Raw genomic sequence first — 19,340 nt, 5'->3', positions numbered from 1 at the left:
AAGGATTCAGTGTCCTCTGACAACATCACCCAGAGGAAAACTACAAACTCATTAAATCTCTGTAACTCGGAAAAACCAAATGAAATTAAGCCAGACTGTTTATAGTTTGGGGAAATATGTGAAATGAGAAATACACCAGGGTCAAATAATATTTGCAGCTAATTACTTGCATTTGTTTTAACCTGTTTGGGGGAGTCAGATAGGGAGGATTCGCCACAAAGGGAAATGAAATGAGTGTCACAAAGTTTAGAAGTATCTGAGAATCAGTGTCTCATATCAGAGAGGAACAAAGGTCAACAACCTGAATGAAATCAGGGTGGTTACTGGGTTTGTTTTTGGTGAAATGCTGCTTTAGAGCAAAAAGATGGTAGCAATTTATTTATTTTCTGGCCAGCTAGATGTTAAACTTTGAGCTCATATTTCCACGAAAATGGATGAGCATGACTTTCTATAAGTTCTGATATTGTTTTCAGCACTGCGAGGTTTAAGGAGTGCACTCCAGGACAGGTTTCATTTGAGACCGAACCCCAAAGCATGCAAATAAACAGAAAAATACACAAAAAAACTGAACACATAGAGGACAAATAAAATGTGTTGATGAAAGGACAGATGGGCTGATGCAGTGAGCAGATGGATGGATTGGTGAAAGGATGGATGGATCGCTGGATGCTGATGGAAAAACAGACCAACTACTGATTGCTGGAAGGACAGATGGATGGAGACGGTGATAAGTTTAAATGAAAGTCCAATGTAATGGCATGTTTTATCTGCTGGATGAATGAATAAACCAGATAGTCAGTCGGTCTTAGCCGGTCAGTCAGTCATGCACACATGTGCTCGAGCATCAAACAGATTTGTTAAAGGCAACTACGGCACAAAAACCCACGACAGACAGTGATCAAGAACAGTTAGAAGAATAAATTGTGACCAAAGCGATCCTGCCGCTTCAACCAGCAATACGCATTTAAAGAGCATCAATCATCCTTCATAAACAACTATCCTACGAGAAACACTCGGAGGAGAAGCAGTTTGAGGTGGTTTGTAGTCAGAAATAAAGGGAGAGACCCTCCTTAAAATAACACAGAGGCAGAAAATGAACCCGCTTTACTAAAATAAGTCTGATAACAGCAGCACGGAGGATCAAAGAACCACCTTCAGACAATCCTTAACTTTCATGTGTCGTAAATACAACGATTCATCAGAAAAATCTAAACCTATTTATTCTCTTCAGTTGGAAGAAAGACAGGAAGAGAGAGAAAAGTGACGGAAAAGAGAAAAGATGTTAGAAAGACGAGATCAAACAGAAAGACAAAGGCAGACAGTGGGAAAGAAAAAGTAGAGAGGAGAGAAGATCAGACAACATACGGTAAGTTGGTAGCCACATCAGAGGACTTTGCAGAAGCCAGGCCCTAAATGTGACCTCTAGGATACATGAGAAAATATACATGCACGCAGGCACACACCCAGATGCATGCTTCCAGATTGCAGATTGTTACTGATCCAGCACACACACACACACACATGCCCCAGCGGCCCGAGAACGCTGCATAAAAAGCTCAACTCGGAAAAACTCTTTAGCAGCAGTGTGGCCCGAGGCTGCTGAGTGTGCGCACATATTATGTGTATGTGAGATGACATCATTCTGGCTCTAGTTATGCTCAAACTCATTTTGTCGTAGAATGAAAAAAACAACAACAACAGAAAAGCACAAACACACACGTTTTAGGTCGCTTTCTGACGTAAACGTGCACTTTCTCCCCAGAGCTTTAGTCTATACCCCAGCAAGGACTAAAATCCCTCCAGCACATGCAGAATGCACCAAACTGCAGACCCCGATTTTATATCAAAGACTGTCATAATCATCATCACAAGCACATTTGTTTTTATTGCTGCCGCTGATATTCATCGTCTTTCTTCTTTCTCATCCGACCCACATCGTCACTGTCTCATCATCATCACCTGCATCAACGTTTTTCTGGCTTTATTATCATCACAAACCGTGTCCTCATCAGCACACATTCTTAATCATCACTGCCATTATTTCCTGACTTACCTGAGTGCGTTGTCCCACACAGGGGAGGGGAAGAGACAGAAACATCACATTGAAAGTGAGGAGACAGAGATAGATAAGGTGTCAAAAGGAAACAGGACGTTAGATTGAAAGAAGGGAAGAGGTGTGAACCTTATCCTGCACCACATGCCTCTAAGCAGAGTTTTCACCTGGAGTCTAACCAGCAGCAGGACCTAAACTCCTGCTCTCTGCTCTGGTTGGGAAGTGTTTTGCCTCATGTGCCACTCGTGTGATTTGCCGGACTTACAGCTCTGGGTTTGAAAGGAGGCTGCACCTCCTTGTTCTCCAGTTTCTCCCAGTCCATGTAGCGGAAGAAGCTGTGATCTCGGATGTCTCTCTCCCCCTCCGGACCACAGCCCAGTCGCTTCGCTGGATGCTTCGTCATTAGCTGGACAGACAGGGGAGAAGAGAGAGGATTACAGAGTGCCGCTCCTGCTTTTCTTCCCTCAATCTAATATTTTCCACCTTGCTGAGCAATTCTTCTGACTTCTATACTTTGTCTGCATATTTGCAGCAGTTACAACTGTTTTCTTTCTTACAACCTCTTTCTCCTCCATTTTTACTTATGGTTTCCATCTTTTCTTCCTTCACTACTTCTTTTTCCCATCTGAAAACAAATGTTTATCCATATTTCTATGATGCCGAGCGTCAGATCTGATAACACCCCCACGTTTTCACAGCTCCAAGCCCAATGGAGATTGCTAGGTTTAACTTACAGGTTTTAACTTTCAGGCAAATGAAAGTTTACTTGGAGTTGGTCCAAACTGATTGACTATATGTGAAAAAAGCCATTGATGTGGGTGAATTTAGTGAAAACTGATGGTTAAAAAGTTAAATGTGCAAACAACCAACATGGGGCCAATTTGTGTTATATTTCTCATCTCTTATTACTTCCAATATATTTAGTATTTCTAAAATAAGATACAGTTTATGACAATGAATAGATAATAGAAGTATTGATTCTGTAATTTTACAAAGATTGTCAGTTAAATTATAGATATCTTGTTTTGGATGAATGTGTTTTCTCAAAATTATAATATCTAGACGAAGACCAAAAAATAAACAAGAAAAGCACTCAGAGAGTGCAGACCTCCGCCAAGGATAGAGAGGAAAACAGGAAACCCATGCAGTAAAGGATCATGAGCTGGAATCAAACCTGCGTCTCTGACACAGTTCTGTTTACGAATCACCTTCTTAACCAGTTAAGCTATCTGGACACCTTACTGCAATTTGTTGGATGACATACCTATGATATTTTTGTCATATATTGGACCACATACTGCAACATACTAAAAAATTCAAAGTGATCCAGAATCCAGGATCCTTTCCGGATTGCCACCAAAATTAAATCAGCTCTTCCTCTTACCATAGTCTACATCCCCTCAAAATTTCATGTGAATCTGTCCAGGCGTTTTTGAGTTATCTTGCTAACAGACAGACAGACGGACACACAAACGCCAGGTGTCACATAATATCCTTGGCGGAGGTAATAAATCCACACAATCTCACGTAAAATTAATATTAGCAAATTTAGATTAGGTATAGAACTGTACTTTACTTTTATGGGATGTTAAATTTTTGGGGGCTATTTTACAGTATTTTATTCAGCTACACCATCATTTAATCACTTTCTTTGCAGCACTAGTCTGAGCAACATTTAACAACTAACCATTGAGATATTTCAGTTTGGATGAATGTGACAGATTGATCAACTTGCCGGCAATTCCTGCCCTAAAGCCATGCTGCTGGTGTTGGCAAAAGGTTTAATGAGCTGCTTAGTAACCTCTGTCATTGAGGAAACAGGTATTGTAGGCATTTTGTCTTTCCAAGTTACAAAGGCTGATCACATACAAGCTCTACCCCACTAAATTTTAACTACTAAACAATACTGATTTATAATTATTGCATTGAAAAACATGTGGTGTCTTCACTTGTAACATTTTCATAAAGTAAGTAGCAGGAATGATCCTAACCAGTACGACAGGTCTGAATCTGATCTCCACTCACCACTGTGCTGCTGTGATGCCCCAAAAGTCCCCTCTGGTATCATTAAACTTTCATCCTGACTCTTTCCCTCAGTGAACCACGATTCTTTCATTCATATCTGTTTATGAATAAATATCATTGCAATTATTAGTCTTTCTTCACCTTTAATTTCCCCCCATTTCCTTCATTTTAACATCCATCTGTTCTACTATCTGTCGTCTTAGCTGCCTCTCTCTGGGGACCAAATATAAGCCGCCAACCTACAGCCTGCAGACAAATGAATAACTGTTGTTTTTTCCCCCTCTTTTACCACAGCAGTTTGTCCGCAGGTGTAATTAAGGACTGTTTACAATGTCGGTACACACAAAACCTTAAGAATGGCATGGGGGCCGGTGACGTCAGCGTTGGTGTGTGTGTGTAGGTGGGGTGTGCCTCCCTCAGGAGCAGCAGTCACAACTCATTACATTAGAACCAGAATAACATTTTCCAGGGGTCAGTCAACCTTACACCGTGCACACACAAACACACTGGCTACTTGGAGATAAGTGCATGGACACACAAACATTCTAACTCATCTTTACACACATATGCCTGAATTGACAGGCAGGAATTACAGCCAATGGCTACAAATGACTGAATTTTTTTTAAAAATTACTTTCCTTTTCACTCAGCATTTTACGTCCTTTCTTGTTCTCTCACTTATGTATTTCTTTCACTCATTACTGGGATATGCATGCAGCAACAGTTTCAAGGTGCACTTAAAACCACATCTTTGCTGCAGTAGTTTTAAAAGTACCATTTTACATGCTACTTATTGTGACAGTGACTTGTGTTCATAAGTTGAATGTTGGCCTTGTCTGACTCTGTATTGCTGACCGGAGCCAAAAATAACTGACATTATTATAATTTTGATTAAGAAATGTTACAGTTTGGTAGTTATATGGAAGATAAACACTTGTTTTAATGAACTGAAGTATAAAAAAAAGACCTAGTATATTTAAGCCTCTAACCTTAAAATAAGTTTATATTCTAAATCACAGTTTGGTCACTCATCTTTAGATAACCTTAAACATCATACTTGTGGTTGCACCCATGGTTCCTGGTTTAATGAAACGTGCTTCTTGCATCACTGAATGCAACAGTGGACATCATTGGTTTCTGTGCGCACCTTCTTTTGAACTCTTGAGGACATATCTGAACAATTACTCTTTGCTGTAGAATGAAGTGAAGTTGAAGAAATCATGTTCCAACACCACAGCACTACAATATTGTGGCAGCTTGTGTGTGTGTGTGTGTGTGTGTGTGTGTGTGTGTGTGTGTGTGTGTGTGTGTGTGTGTGTGTGTGTGTGCGTGTGTGGCACATTGCTGGCTATGAAATATGGATGCTTGATATGGTGGATGCAGGGGAGTGGAAATGTCTCTGATCACTCACTTCACTTCCACACATGTGCTCAAATACACTCATACGCACGCACGCACACACACAAGTCGCAAGCCTACATTCTGCCTACAGTTTATAGTCTATGTTGGCAATAATTAAAATGTTAAATTCTAAAATGGCGATTTGACGTCGAAATCAGTCGAGTCGGACACAATTTCACGATTTCTCCCTTGAAAAACCGCTAGCTGATCATTCAGATAATGAGTTAAGATCTGCCGTGTTGCTTTTAAGCTTTCGTATAGAGAAATAGTTGTTTTAACTGGCAAGTGTAGCCTGTTTTTAATTTTACACTGACTGCGTCACTCATTTGAGAAGAATATTCAAGAAAGAGATGAGTATCTTTCTTATCAGAGCTATGATATAGTCATACAGTTACATAGACTGCATGTCGATGCAAGCATAACTGATTTGACCAAAATACTTCTCTGACTTCAGATCTCCATGCAGAATTATCGGAGATTTATGCTGAGAATAATACATTATAATTGCACATGCATGGTATTCTTTTCCATAGAACAACATGTCCAGTGTGTGCACAGAAAGCATCGGCTTCATTGCCAAGTACTCAAAAATCAACTTTATGTACAGATTTTTTTCTTTTTTTTTTCCTTTTTCAAAATGGAAATATCTTGTAGCGTTTAAAAAAAATAAGGGTTCATGCAGTGTTCACATGCACGTCCTCCCACACACACACACAAACACACACACACACACACACGGACACACAGTGAGTTAACCCAGGCAATACTGGCAGGGCGCACTGGGAGCTCTGGGGGTGGACGGAGGCGAGCTTTTCATGCTCCACTGAAGATTCTGTTGTAGCATTACGACCCAGTAATCATCACTAATATATAACACAGCCTCTGTGTGTGTGTGGCTGTGTGTGGGTGTGTGTAGATCAGTGAACATATTTGCGATTAATTTGCCTATGAATGTCTTTACCTTTAAATTCAGTAGGAGGACGTAAGACAAAAGTAATGCTGGAAAACGCATGAGTCTTAATCAATCTTGCGGTGTATGTTTGTTTTATACGTTATTGTCGGTGTGTTTTCAGGTTTTTATAGACCTTGAAAAAAGGGAAGAGAAAAATTAAATGGGTTCTTTCTTTTCTTTATAAAAACAAGTATGTATTTTCTGCTGCTAGGGGCCTCTCGATCAAAACAGCAACAAAACAAGTGATTTGATGATGTTGTGAAGCAGCTAAGGATCATGGGAGTCTTCACCAGTCCTGCTGGTGATGTGTATCTGATGAGAATTAGGCATGAAACATGTTCAAAGGTGAGGTAATGTACGAAAGCTTCACTCATGTTACATTTAGTAACATATTCTCATTATTTCACTTCATTCTAATGATGTGATATAACGGGATGGTAAATGCTAACTTCTATTTATATGGTAATATTTATTGTTGGGTAGGCCAGTGCTGTTATTCACGGTCTAAACAATCATACTAAAATAACAGTGATCCATTAAGACTAATAAACAACAGCATATATAGCCTCATTACTTGCTACATCCAGTAAAGGGGATTTGTTAGCATCAACAAGCCATCAAAATAAAATGTATTGATGCATTCAATAAAATGATGTATTTCTCTGGGTTTTAACACTGTTTGAAACATATAGGATCATTTAAGTACACAGCTCCACAGATAAAATGGTTGTCTAGTTTAGGGATGCAAATTCATATAGTTTTCTTAAATGGTGGTTGGACACGTTATCAATCAACAATCAATTAAATGTTAAAGCAACTGAAGTCTGGTGGCCATTTTTTGCAAACATTGATAAAGCCATTTTTAACCATGTACATGTGACATTTGCTGTAAAAGTGGCTTAGTTTCAGAAGCCACTCAGTTATAGCTAAGCTGTTCTAGTAAACTGTGATTCATCTGTAATATGGGAGTCCTGATTGGAAGGCATTAAGCAACACAGACGTCTTTGTCATGGGGGCCTGTTGGTAGCTAAACTCTCACAAACATGGATAAAGCCATTTCTAACAATGTGCATATGACATCTGCTGTAAAAGTGGCTCATCTGTAAAATGTGAGCATTGACCAGAAGGCATTAAGTGACACCGAAGTCTTTGTCTTGGTGGCCTGTTGCGAGCTTAACCCTCGCAATCCTCTCTGTTTGCCAACATAGATGTACTCTTAGATTAAAAAAACTGCTTTTTCAGGTTGCTACGGTGAAAAACATGGCAAATGAGCTGCAGAGTACTGCTTAATGTATGCGGTGCTACACCTAATCTACAATACATTTTTAGACATGCATGTCCTTTGTCTTCCATCGTGTTGCTTATCAGTAAATAACTGATTAACGATTAATGATCAACATCCCTAGTCTAGTTGATTTCAGACATTTAAATATGGAAATGTTACATATTACACCTTTAATTTGATGTTCAGTTTCAGAGTCATACTATCGAGCTCGGGCTCTCAGCAGAGCTTTGTTAGGTCCCGAATGTCAACAAAATCACTAGAGAGAGACGACCTGCGCTCTGTAAAAGGACTGAATGTGTATCTAAAGATTCCATATATCACTGTGTGTCTGTGTGTCGTTGGTTGTGGTCGGTGAAGCGTGTGGTTAGGAGATGAGACAGAGGTTTGATAGAGAGGTCCCACTCCATTTATAGCAGTAATCAGCTCACAAACACACACAGTTTCCATCAGCTCAGAGGACATCGAGTTCCTGGAGACTTACCTAACTGTACCTGTAACAACTACTTGCTTAACCCTAAATTTTAAGCTATTAAACTCTAAAATTGACCGTTTTGCATTATGTGAACTCCCCACAGTGAGAAACATATTATATCCCTACAAAATGAGCAATATAAGGAGAAACACACACCGGTGTAATCCAGTTGGGAAGTGTCAGAGCATCATTTGATACTGGCCGGTCTATTCTGAAGGGGAGTTTCCACAGCCAAGTGAGCACACTGCACAAGCTTAAGCTATTAGAGCAATGCAGTGTGTGTATGTATGTGTGTATGAAAGGGAGAATGAGTGTGTGTGTGTGTGTGTGTGTGTGTGATAGAGAGATAGAGAGGATGTACAATGAAAAAAGGCGAAACAATGGCTTAACAATGAACACTGCAGAGACAGCGAGAAGGACGGCAGAGTGAGACGGAGGGTGAGATGGAAGCAGGACAGATAGCGAGAGTGAACAATGTTGTTTCACTCCAAGTAAATGTTCCCTCACAATGGCTTTAATTATGCAGATAATTTCGATGTCTCCTTCCTCCATTCACCTCCTTTCTTTATTCTTGCTCCTGCTTCCTTTCCTTAAACCTAATACCCTCCCAGTTCTCTACTCAGTGTTTGTATGAAAGAGACAAAGAAAAAAGGAGGCAAGAGAGAGATTTTGTGAGGCGAGAGCAAGGTTGAGCTTCAGAGCCAGACAAGGACTTGCAGTGTACTGCGTGTGTGTGTGTGTGTGTGTGTGTGTGTGTGTGTGTGTGTGTGTGTGTGTGTGTGTGTGTGTGTGTGTGTGTGTGTGTGTGTGTGTGTGTGTGTGTGTTCGTGGACTCACCCCTTTACAGATAGCGACAGCCTCCTTGGACATGGACTTGGGATAGGAGACGTGATGCTCCATGATGGACTGAAATAACTCATCCTCGTCCTCGCCATCAAATGGAGGCTGGAGAGGACAAAGGAGATGAGTTAGGAGAATCACAGGGCAGCACGGGACAAATGGAGGCTATTAAAACCGAATCATTAAAAGCTGTTTTGTCTGAACTCGTTGAGAATCAAAATACTGCCGGCCTTGAACACTTACAAATTCACAATATCCACTCCAAATGAGATATCCAGGATTTGAAAATGTCACATCTATTCTTAACAATTATTAATGCCATGAGAGGAAAACTCATTATGGGATATAATTTAATAGCTAACCTTTCATTAGACAGTGTCAAATTTTAAAGGCTACCATCAGCAGTGTTTGTTTTAAGTCACAGCCAGTCATGAATACAAATGCTGCTGAAAGACGAGTTTGACTTACATATTTACGCTGTTTTAAAGACTGTTTTATTTCCTTTGGTGTATTTAAATTTATTTATTTTTTACCAGTTCTAAAAAAAATCTTCACATAATCACATATTTTTAAAGGCATAAACACACAGACCAACCTGTCCAGCCAACATCTCGTACAGCAACACTCCAAAGGCCCACCAGTCCACAGATTTTCCATAAGGTTGGTAGGCGATAATCTGGAATATGACATAATTTGTTCAGAAAAGTTGCAAAAATCACTTCAGTCATGAAGGCAAACATAACCTAATAGAACCTAAAATGCCTCACCAATAGTCCCTTTACCTGTCAGTGGTTTTAATGTTGTTGTTGTCTGATGTATACTAAAAGTCTACAACATTTTGTGCCACAGCTTTGACCAGGATTGACTTTCTTGAGCTACTTGAGCTGGTTTACTTTTAAAACTTGGGGTGTATCAGAATACTATGTGGTTGTACCTAAATAATGAATGAAGCTACGTTTGTCTATTCACGCTCAGTTGCCTAAATTCAAGGTTATGAATGTGTCATAACAGCATTTAAAGTCGTAATATCATATCTTTAATTGGAATTTGAAACAAGGCTCAGAATCAGATCCTTAAAATGCAGGACAAACAGGCTGAGAAACAACTTTTTCCCATGTTCATGGTCTAATGCTGCTTACTTGCAATCTCCTGCCCATATTTATTCTTTTATTCTTTTTTAAAAAAAATTTCATTACCTTCCACACTATATTGCATATATCTTGCTTCTTTTGCATGTGTTGTAATTCTTTCTATAGTCTTGTTTGATATGTACATTTGATTTTATTATTTATTGTTGATATTTTATTAATTATAGCTTGTTTTCAAGGCACCGTCCATTGGCAGCTATTTATATTTTCATCATGTCTTCATGTATGATGACAATAAAGCTATTCTATTTTATTTTATTCTATTCTATTCTATTCTATTCTATTCAAAATATAGGATTTTAATTCATGGGTACTTGGTTCTAACTGGGCTTATATGCTGATCGACATTTAAATGCAGCTGTTATGATTTCAAATTATGATTAGGATGGAGCTAAAATTCAGTGACTTCTCTTTATATAATGAAGCTACCAATAGCAGTGGCAGAGTTTGTTTTAAATCACTGTCACCGCGTAAGAAATGTGGTAGCAGCAAACACAGCAAATAAGTGGCACATTTATGAAAGATGATTTTCTATGTTCCCTTCATGTTCCTGCTGAGCATTAGATGAGAAAAACAATCTTTGACCCTAGCCTAAAAACCTCACGAAGCTGAAAATGTTCGTCTTCATGCTGAGACACTCATACAGATAAAACAAATTAGATAAATTCATTTACAATTAAATCGCAATGAGTCTTCAAAGCTGCGCTTATTATCTGCGAACAGAACTAAGCTGGCTGTGTCCCTGGATCTGTTCTAATCTTCATACTAAAATGCTATTTGGTGAGCCACATTAATATGTCCAGTTAAATATTATGTCAAATGCAGAAAGCCAAAAATACCAGAATGTCCTGCTGAATCCAGTCACATTTTGCAGTTTGCAACCACTTTGACCCACACAAGTCAAAGTTGGTCAGCAATTGAAGGTTAAGGTGCAACATTATAATGAATTAGTACATCCCTTTAAAATGCTTACTATTACCACTGTTCATGTAAAGATAAGTATCCTGGCTGCTGGGTCCAGATAAAAATTTAGAGTGATATCAATCTTCTCATCTAACTGTAGGAAAGTAGAAGAGCCTGTTTACTACCTTCAAGAAACTGGGAGTGTTTGTGTATTACCGATTAACCGATGGTTGACCAGTCACCATCACTCACACTCAAGCTTTACCTCAGGAGCGATGTAGTCTGGTGTTCCACAGAAGGTCTTGGTGGTGACTCCGTCATTCATGTTTTCTTTACACATGCCAAAGTCTGCGATCTTAATGTGGCCCTCACAGTCCAGCATGACATTATCCAGCTTCAGGTCTCTACAGGAGGGAAAACAAAGTTAAAGTCTAGCAGCATATATTTAATGATCATCTGTAGTTTTCTTTTAGTGGCAGCTTGTTGGTAATCGAGATAACATTATGCAACTCTGATGATGTGATGAACAGAAGAAAGCTGGTTATTGTAGGTCATGTCTAAAGGTCAAAACTGAATCATGATCAATGTCACTGTACAATTCTGTACAGTGAAAATATTTCATATAAATACACATTATGTTCAACTTCCCACTGAAGATAATGTGGATTTGGTGGTCCAGAGATATTTATTGTTTCAGTATCTTTTCTTGTGACCAAACATGGCTGGGTTAGTGTTTCTTGTAAAACACATTGTGTGTATTGTAGAGAAATGTGCTGGGTGCATTTCTTTCCTCATAAAATACTTGCCAAGCAAATATTTACATTTTTTAAAAAAGCTTTTGAGTAGTTAGAGTGCACAAAATAAACCTCTCAGTCCAGAATACACTACACACCAGCACTTTAGGGAACAAAGTCACACATTCCTGACACAAATTGCCTGATTTTTAAGTTTGTATTATAAACGGTACAAAAGTGTGCTTGGAATATTAAGTACAAAATTAATTTAAAATGTGATTATCATGTCAGTTTGGCCTTCAAACTTCCTAATGACTATGATGTGGTCGAAAAATAATGGCAGACTGATTAATTGTTGACATATTTTACAAGATATTTTAAATAAAATGATATAAATATACACATATTTGTGAGTTATCACATCTGTTTATTGTAATCAAGCTGTATTCGACCAGTAAGACAAAAAACAATGAAGCCATTTGTGACTTAGTTGTAATCAACAGTCATGTGACAAAAATTCAGTTTTTGAATGAGCTGCAGGCTGTGTTTAGGTAAGTTCAGTGGTTTTATACTTGTCAATATACGTAGTTAATTAAACATTAAAAAGCCCCCTTCCCCCCCAAAAAAACCTAACATAACTTTAATCTAAAATTAAGTTTATAAAGTGTACTTTCAATAAAATGAAATGATTGTATTTTGTATTAGATGGTTTTTTATTTTTCTTGTTTTTCTGGTGCCCCAGCTGCTATTTTCTCGCAGTGTGCCATCCTGAAAGATGTCTCAAAAGAGGCGGCTGGCCTGAGGATACAGCAAAGACACACCTCACTGTGTTCTTTTCTAAAGTCTTTTCTGCACCCATAGTGTAGAAAAAGAAACACATCTCAAACATACAAACCAGCAGTTGGAGCAGGTCTGACACGTGTGTATATAACATGCATCATTCAGGCATAATATAGGTAACCCATCTTCTGTCTGTCACACCTTTATACCTCATACCGCACGCGTGTTAAATGAAACAAAATAAAAATGTAGGCGATGATTCAGAATGATGGTTCAGAAGCGAGGCCGTATCATTTGGTTTAACGTCTCAAATCCTCTCTCATCGCATCTCTTTGTTGCCTCCTCGACTCGCATTTCAGGTGAGAAGACGAGATGAGAGGAGGTGAGGAAAGGTATCGAGATTGATATATTTTTGAGTATTTTAGATGGGGCTGTGGAAAAAATAAATGCCCTGCTGTCTGTGATCCAGATGATATCATCACATGCCCACCTCCTTTGCCTCTCACATTATCAGGAGGTGATGCATACGTAGTGGTGAGATGAATTTCTGCGTCTGCCTTTAGCTTTACTTGGTTTGTTGGGTATGAATGTTACCTGTAGATGATGCCCTTTTGATGTAGGAAAAACAGACCAATGGCGATCTCAGCAGCATAGAACCTATGCGCACAAAAGAGAAACAACAACAACAATTAGAAACAGGCTGAGAGAAAGGACAGTGGGAAAACAGAGGGATAATTTGTGTGTGTGTCAGAATAAAGGTCAGCGCTGTCTCTTCAAGGCCAGAGAGCAGCTGATAAGATCAACAGCAGAAGTCTGGACAGACTGGCCACGCAGTCAGCCATGTTTGCATGGGCGTGCACGATCAGCGTCTGTTTGTAAAGTGCGTGTAAAAGATGTCGAGAGGCATTCTGAAGGTGTGGGAGACAAGCGTAGAATATGCAGAGCCTGTTTAGGGCTTTGTAGGTGTTTTATCTGTGATCAGAATGACGACCAGCGGGAGATCGCTGCAGCGAGAAAACCAACAGAGTCTGTTAGATGATAAATACTGAGCAGCACAGAATACAAAAAGACATGACACTGAGCCAAAGTTCAAGGGAACATCATCATCCATGAAGCAGAATAGTCCTGACTATTGTCTAATAAATAAATTAAAGACGGTAGAGGAAGTTGATGGCCTGAGATAAAAGAGCTCCTCATCAAGTTCGACTTGCCCTTCAGCAGTCTAAACCCTCTGCCAGAGGGGAGAAACTCTAATTCCCTATAAAGTAGATGAAGGTCTGACTCTTCCACGGCTCTCGCTTTCCCCGACAGCCCGCTTGTCAAATATGTCAGCCCGCTGGTTCGGCTTGACACCAGTGATCTCGGCAGCCACCTTAATTATATTCTGCAGTTTTGGAGGTATTGTACCACACACTGAAAACTCTCAGGAGCTGCTGGATTACTTTCATTTCTTTGAAGCTCCTCAGAGCAGCAAGGTGCATCAGGGCAAACAACATATTTCACCCTGAGGCTCTGCTCGGATTGCTCATCCATCACCTGAGCCAGTCAAATTGCTGATGGCTTATTCACTATGATTAAAAAAAGGTATCACTAAACTGTGAAACACCTATTTTCACGGTGCTGAGATTTTGTTTAGACGACGGCATAAGAAAAGTGTGTGTGCGTGTGTGTGTGTGTGTGTGTGTGTGTGTGTGTTTGTACTCACACAGCATGGGGCTCTTTGAACTTGCCGACCTGCTGTATCTGATACATGAGATCTCCGCCGTTTATGTACTCCATGACAAAATACAAACGGTCCTATGGAGAGACAGAGGGGCAGCCAGAGAAAAAAAGGTCAAAAAGTACATGGTTACAACGGCAAATGAGAAAGAAATTACATGATAGAGAGGAAGAAATTGTAAAACACAGTGGAGGGAAAGCAATTGTTCAGAGGTAGATGGGTCAAATGAGAGAAGATCAAACAAGAGAGACAGAAAAAACTAACACAGAAAGTGATAATTCAAGGATAAAAGAAAGAAAGATGGAGGAAGAGGAAGAAAGGAGGAGACGACTGGGTTGTCGTCGGTGTTTCCAGCCAGTCTTCAGCAGAGGGAACACAGTGACATCAATTTAACAACCTATTGTCCTCCATTATCTACAGAAATTGCCAATAAGGTACAGTATGAGAGAAAAAGTTGAGGGATTTGGTGTGTGGCCATGTGCGTGTGTTTTGGAGAACATATTGTGGAGTTTTGTGTGTCAGGACCTGCACTGCCTGATAAGTCTCATGAGCAGTTGTTTGTGTGCAGTATGTGCACACGTTGTACACTACACACCATATATAGTATGTATATGTGTCTAGATGACTGTTATAATTGCCTGTGTGTAAGAGCTGCAGGCTAAATTCCATATACAAAAGCCCTCCTCTGGTCAGAGAATTAATGCTGAGCTGGATTAACACACACTCACTTTTAGTTTGTGTGTATGTGTGTGTGGTCAGCTGTATTTGTCTAGTCTTTAACCACAACCTCAAATTGATTCACACTCATTATTAATCAAGGAAAACACCCACAGATGAGTGTGTTTATGTAGCATGTGAATGTAAATGAAATACCCTCAGTGTGGAGCATGAAACCAGAAAGCTATATTTACTCCTCTGTTGACTCATCTTCAGTGTAATATGGATTATACGTCGAAAGACGAGCACGAATCAAGAATGAATCCAGCCTGTGTATTCCAGCTGTGAGCTGGTGACAGCAGGAAAGGTGCTGCTGCTGTTAAGACCACAGCGTTCACCAGCAGTGCTGCTGTGCCCTTCAGCAGGACGGCACACTGTGGCTCACTTCTGATAGCATGTATCATGACAGTGGGCTGCGAAGGGCGAACGTTCAGTTTGTTCAATGGTGTGTGTGGGCACATATGTGACCAAATCAGCACACATTTCCTAATTGCAGAAGTCAACACAGTCTGAACCAAATGCTTCCTAAAACTCCACAATAAAGCCAAAGCCGTGTTAAATTTTGAAATTCCTTTTTCGGTTTCTTAGTGGTCATATTTACTTTGACCAGCTCTCATGTGAGATTAATATTCAGTGACTAAAACAGATATTTCAAGGCTTCATGTTTTCATGCTGTTGGGTTAAGGTGAATGCTAATGCAGACAAGTTTATTGTATTTCATGACTGTAAGTAAAGCTACAGTATGTGACACATTCCAGAAGGATTTATTACTCCGCCAAGGAATGCGGTGGACTTATGTGACAATCAGCACACATTTATCCATCTGTCTGTCTGCCTGTTCGCAACATTACTCAAAAACGGACTAACGGATTTGGTTGAAATTTTCACGGAAGGTCAAAAATGACACAAAGACCAAGTGATTACATTTTGGCAGTGATGCTGCTTATAGTCTGGATCCACGGATTTGTTAAAGAGTTCTGTACCATTGCGAGATAGCGGCACAGCTTCACTGTAACTATGACAACAAGTGAACACTACATCAGCTGCCTGCTGACGATCATATGATTGCAATTCTACTACAAATTGACTGCTGTGGACTTATCAGGAAATCATACAAGGTACAGCTGTGTGGGGGTGTTTCTGAGTCCCATCAATTCCCGTCGCCCACTACATATTTAGGTCATGTGATTCGGTATCTGTACATAACGTATACATGCATGACACATGTCTGTGCTCAGCGCAACATGATTTTTTAATTAAAGATTTGATCTATTGGAAGTGATACAACAACTGAACAGCCTTGGCGAAGTACTGCGTTCTCCGAGTGCTTTTCTTGTGTTATATTTGTTAAAAGTCACTTTACATTCTGAAAGTAATCTATAAATCAAGTGCTGTGGAATTACAAAAAAACAAAACAATCTATTATCTGGCAGTCACAGGCCTCTAAAAACCCTGTTAAATCATTGCATTTGACCCACATAAGATTATTGTATGACCAACCTGCCCACCTAAGTGCAAACCTGCACACAGTCTGACTCACTAGAGTCGTCAACAAGAACGCACTGCTAGAGCTAGTGAGCAGATAGCACAAAAATTTTACAGTAACACCTCAATGTATATCATCGTGCACTGCTGAATATGCCACATGATTGCTCTTTGTGATCTCCATCCTCCAAGCCTAGCCGCGCTAGACAACCCACGGCAACGGATTTAATTCTCTGCCAGGATGGGTCTCGTTACCCTCCATAAGGCTCGAGGCTGGATTCTCCTAAAACTGGCCGGACCAATCACCATGAAGTGTAGAGTCAGAAGGCGGGCATAACTAAGTGACGACAGAGGTGCGACGATTCTGACAGAAACAACCGGCGCACAATAAACAGTTATCTTTCGACTCGGCTTTGGCCACAGCCCTTAAAGATTTGAAGCTAAAATTCAACTTGAAAGATAAACAAAGGACGGCACTGAAGTGTTTCATTGAGAAGAAAGACGTATTTGGACTTATGCCGACGGGATATGGCAAATCCTTAATATACCAGTTGGCTCCGCTGGTTGGGAAGCTAATGGGACTTAGCCACAATCCGCCGGCGCTCTAGGAACTCTGTCAGCCTATTCGTTGCGCTGATTGGTTGTATACCTACCCAACTGCTGCAGAGTGATTTGAAAGACAACCTTTCAGCCCGCCTCCCTCCCTGTCGAGTGGCCCTAGACCCTTGTGCCTTCAGAACATGGGTCTAGCACGGCTAGGCTACCATCCTCCACTAGTTTCACTACAATATGATTAAAGGTGTTTGTGTATAATTTGTGCCTTCTCTCCCCTGTAGGTTGCGTTTTCTTCTCTGATTGTGGAGCTACACGTTACCCTCACCCTAACCAGTCGAGGCAGATGACTGCCCTTCCTGAGCCTGGTTCTGCCGGAGGTTTCTTCCTGTTAATTAAAAGGGAGTATGTTCTCCCCACATCTGCTAAGTGGTGCTCAGAGGAATCTTTGCTGGGTTTCTGTCTATATTTCGCAAAGTCTTTACCTGACTTTGTGAAGTCCCTTGAGGTGACATATTTTATAAATTAGCGCTATATAAATAAATCTTAATTGAACGGCTTACTGTGTCTCTACAATAAACTAAAAGGTATTTCATATTAGTCTACATTAGCTTTGAACACAACGTTTTACAAATATTGTGATGTTATCTCTGTGTGTTTCTGGCAGATTTTTAGCGTAGCTCACTCTTCTTCACTATGTACAGTTGCAAGAAAAAGTATGAGAACCTTTTGGATTACTTGGATTTCTCCATAATTTGGTCATAAAATGTGTTCAACAAGAGAATGGCTTCAACAGAAGAAAATACGCCTTTTGAAGTGGCCCAGTCAGAGTACTGACCTCAACCCGACTCGAATGCTGTGGCATGACCTCAAGAGAGCGATTCACACCAGACATCCCAAGAATATTGCTGAACTGAAGCTGTTTTGTAAAGAGGAATGGTGTAAAATTTCTCCCGGCTGTTGTGCAGGTCTGATCTGCAACTACAAGAAAATGTTTAGTTGAGGTTATTGTTGTCAAAAGGAGGATCAACCAAATCCAAAGGTTCACATACTTTTTCAGCCCTGCACTGTGAATGTTTACATGTTGTGCCCAATAAAAACACGAAATCATAAAAAATTTTGTGCAGTATTCATTTAAGCAGACTGTGTTGACTATTGTTGTGACTTAGATGACGATCAGAACACATTCTATGACTAAGTTATGCAGAAATCCAAGTAATTTCATAGTGTTCACATACTTTTTCTTGCAACTGTATTTAGGAGCATTAGCTTTGGAAGATTTTCTAAAATGTAGCTCATGCTTTCTGTTTTCAAAGTAAGTCCTGCCTACTCTAGCTTTAATTCAAATGACTAACATCAGAGGGTGATCTGTTGATCAGTGTCAAAAAAGTTGAATAGTATTGTGTTCTACTGGTAATGACAGAGGAAAACAACAAAAAAAGATTGCAGTTTTTTGTAGGAAATAAAAACAATAATTTTGTATAATATTGTACAACTACTGCGAGGATATGTCGACTTTCCCACCATAGACTGGAAGGTGGAGTGCAGCTGTGTTAAAAACGGAGGCTTTCCGGCCAGAGCTAACACTCTCTTCTCCACCATGGTGCACTCCACGTCATCATCCTGGATCACAACGTCCTTCTTGAGGATCTTTATGGCGAACAGCTCCTCTGTCCCCTTGCGCTCCGCCAGCATCACCTGGAGAGGTAGAAGAACAAGGAAGGGCAAAGAAGACAGATGTGAAATGCGAGAAATTCATCATTACTCAAAATCTTCATGACACACAGCTCTCGTCATGCTTTTAATACAACTAGAGGGAAGAAGGGTGCAGTGTAGAAAGGAAAGAAGCAGAGGAAGCAGAGGGAGAGTGATGGGGGAGGCAGGAAAAATGGGAGAGGCAGGGGAAGTAGTGGAGAGGACGGGGATAAAGGAGTGCAGAGATAAAGGAAAGCTTCTTTGACTGTTTTGGGTTACACAGTCAAAGAAGAAATAAAGACGGAAAGGACAAAAGAGAAAACTGATTCATCACTTTTCAAAATGTCAATGGATGAGAGGAAACTGGGAAAAATGAAAACGGTAAAACAAGAAAGACAGATGTGAAGGAGGTGACAAAAGCTTCCTACATAATGCAACTGGATGGCATTCGAATAAATCCTTGTAGCAGTTTGCATCAGAATGTTAAATTTGAGGCACATCAGATTGTGAGATGAATGTCTGGTGTATTCTAGTGCTAAAATGTAACTAAAACATAATAAAAACTAAAGCAAAAATCA

At 40.0% G+C, this 19,340-nt stretch overlaps 1 protein-coding gene across 2 annotated transcripts in view; it reads right to left on the bottom strand.

The window, feature by feature from the left end:
- Positions 1-19,340, bottom strand: part of prkcbb (protein kinase C, beta b) — a 163,562-nt gene that overhangs the window by 52,794 nt on the left and 91,428 nt on the right. For both annotated transcript variants that reach the window (XM_051941083.1, XM_051941082.1), the window contains exons 10-16: positions 18,592-18,765; positions 14,299-14,390; positions 13,188-13,250; positions 11,345-11,483; positions 9,624-9,704; positions 9,026-9,133; positions 2,319-2,459 (exon numbers count right to left, since the gene is read on the bottom strand). In XM_051941083.1, coding sequence (XP_051797043.1) covers positions 2,319-2,459; positions 9,026-9,133; positions 9,624-9,704; positions 11,345-11,483; positions 13,188-13,250; positions 14,299-14,390; positions 18,592-18,765 — 798 coding nt within the window. The remainder of the gene's footprint in view (positions 1-2,318; positions 2,460-9,025; positions 9,134-9,623; positions 9,705-11,344; positions 11,484-13,187; positions 13,251-14,298; positions 14,391-18,591; positions 18,766-19,340) is intronic.

The sequence above is a fragment of the Acanthochromis polyacanthus genome, chromosome 21, assembly GCF_021347895.1.
Source record: "Acanthochromis polyacanthus isolate Apoly-LR-REF ecotype Palm Island chromosome 21, KAUST_Apoly_ChrSc, whole genome shotgun sequence".
In the NCBI taxonomy this organism is placed as follows: Eukaryota; Metazoa; Chordata; class Actinopteri; family Pomacentridae; genus Acanthochromis; species Acanthochromis polyacanthus.
The sequence above is the reverse complement of the archived record's forward strand: the minus strand, read 5'-3'. Positions and strand labels throughout refer to the sequence as shown.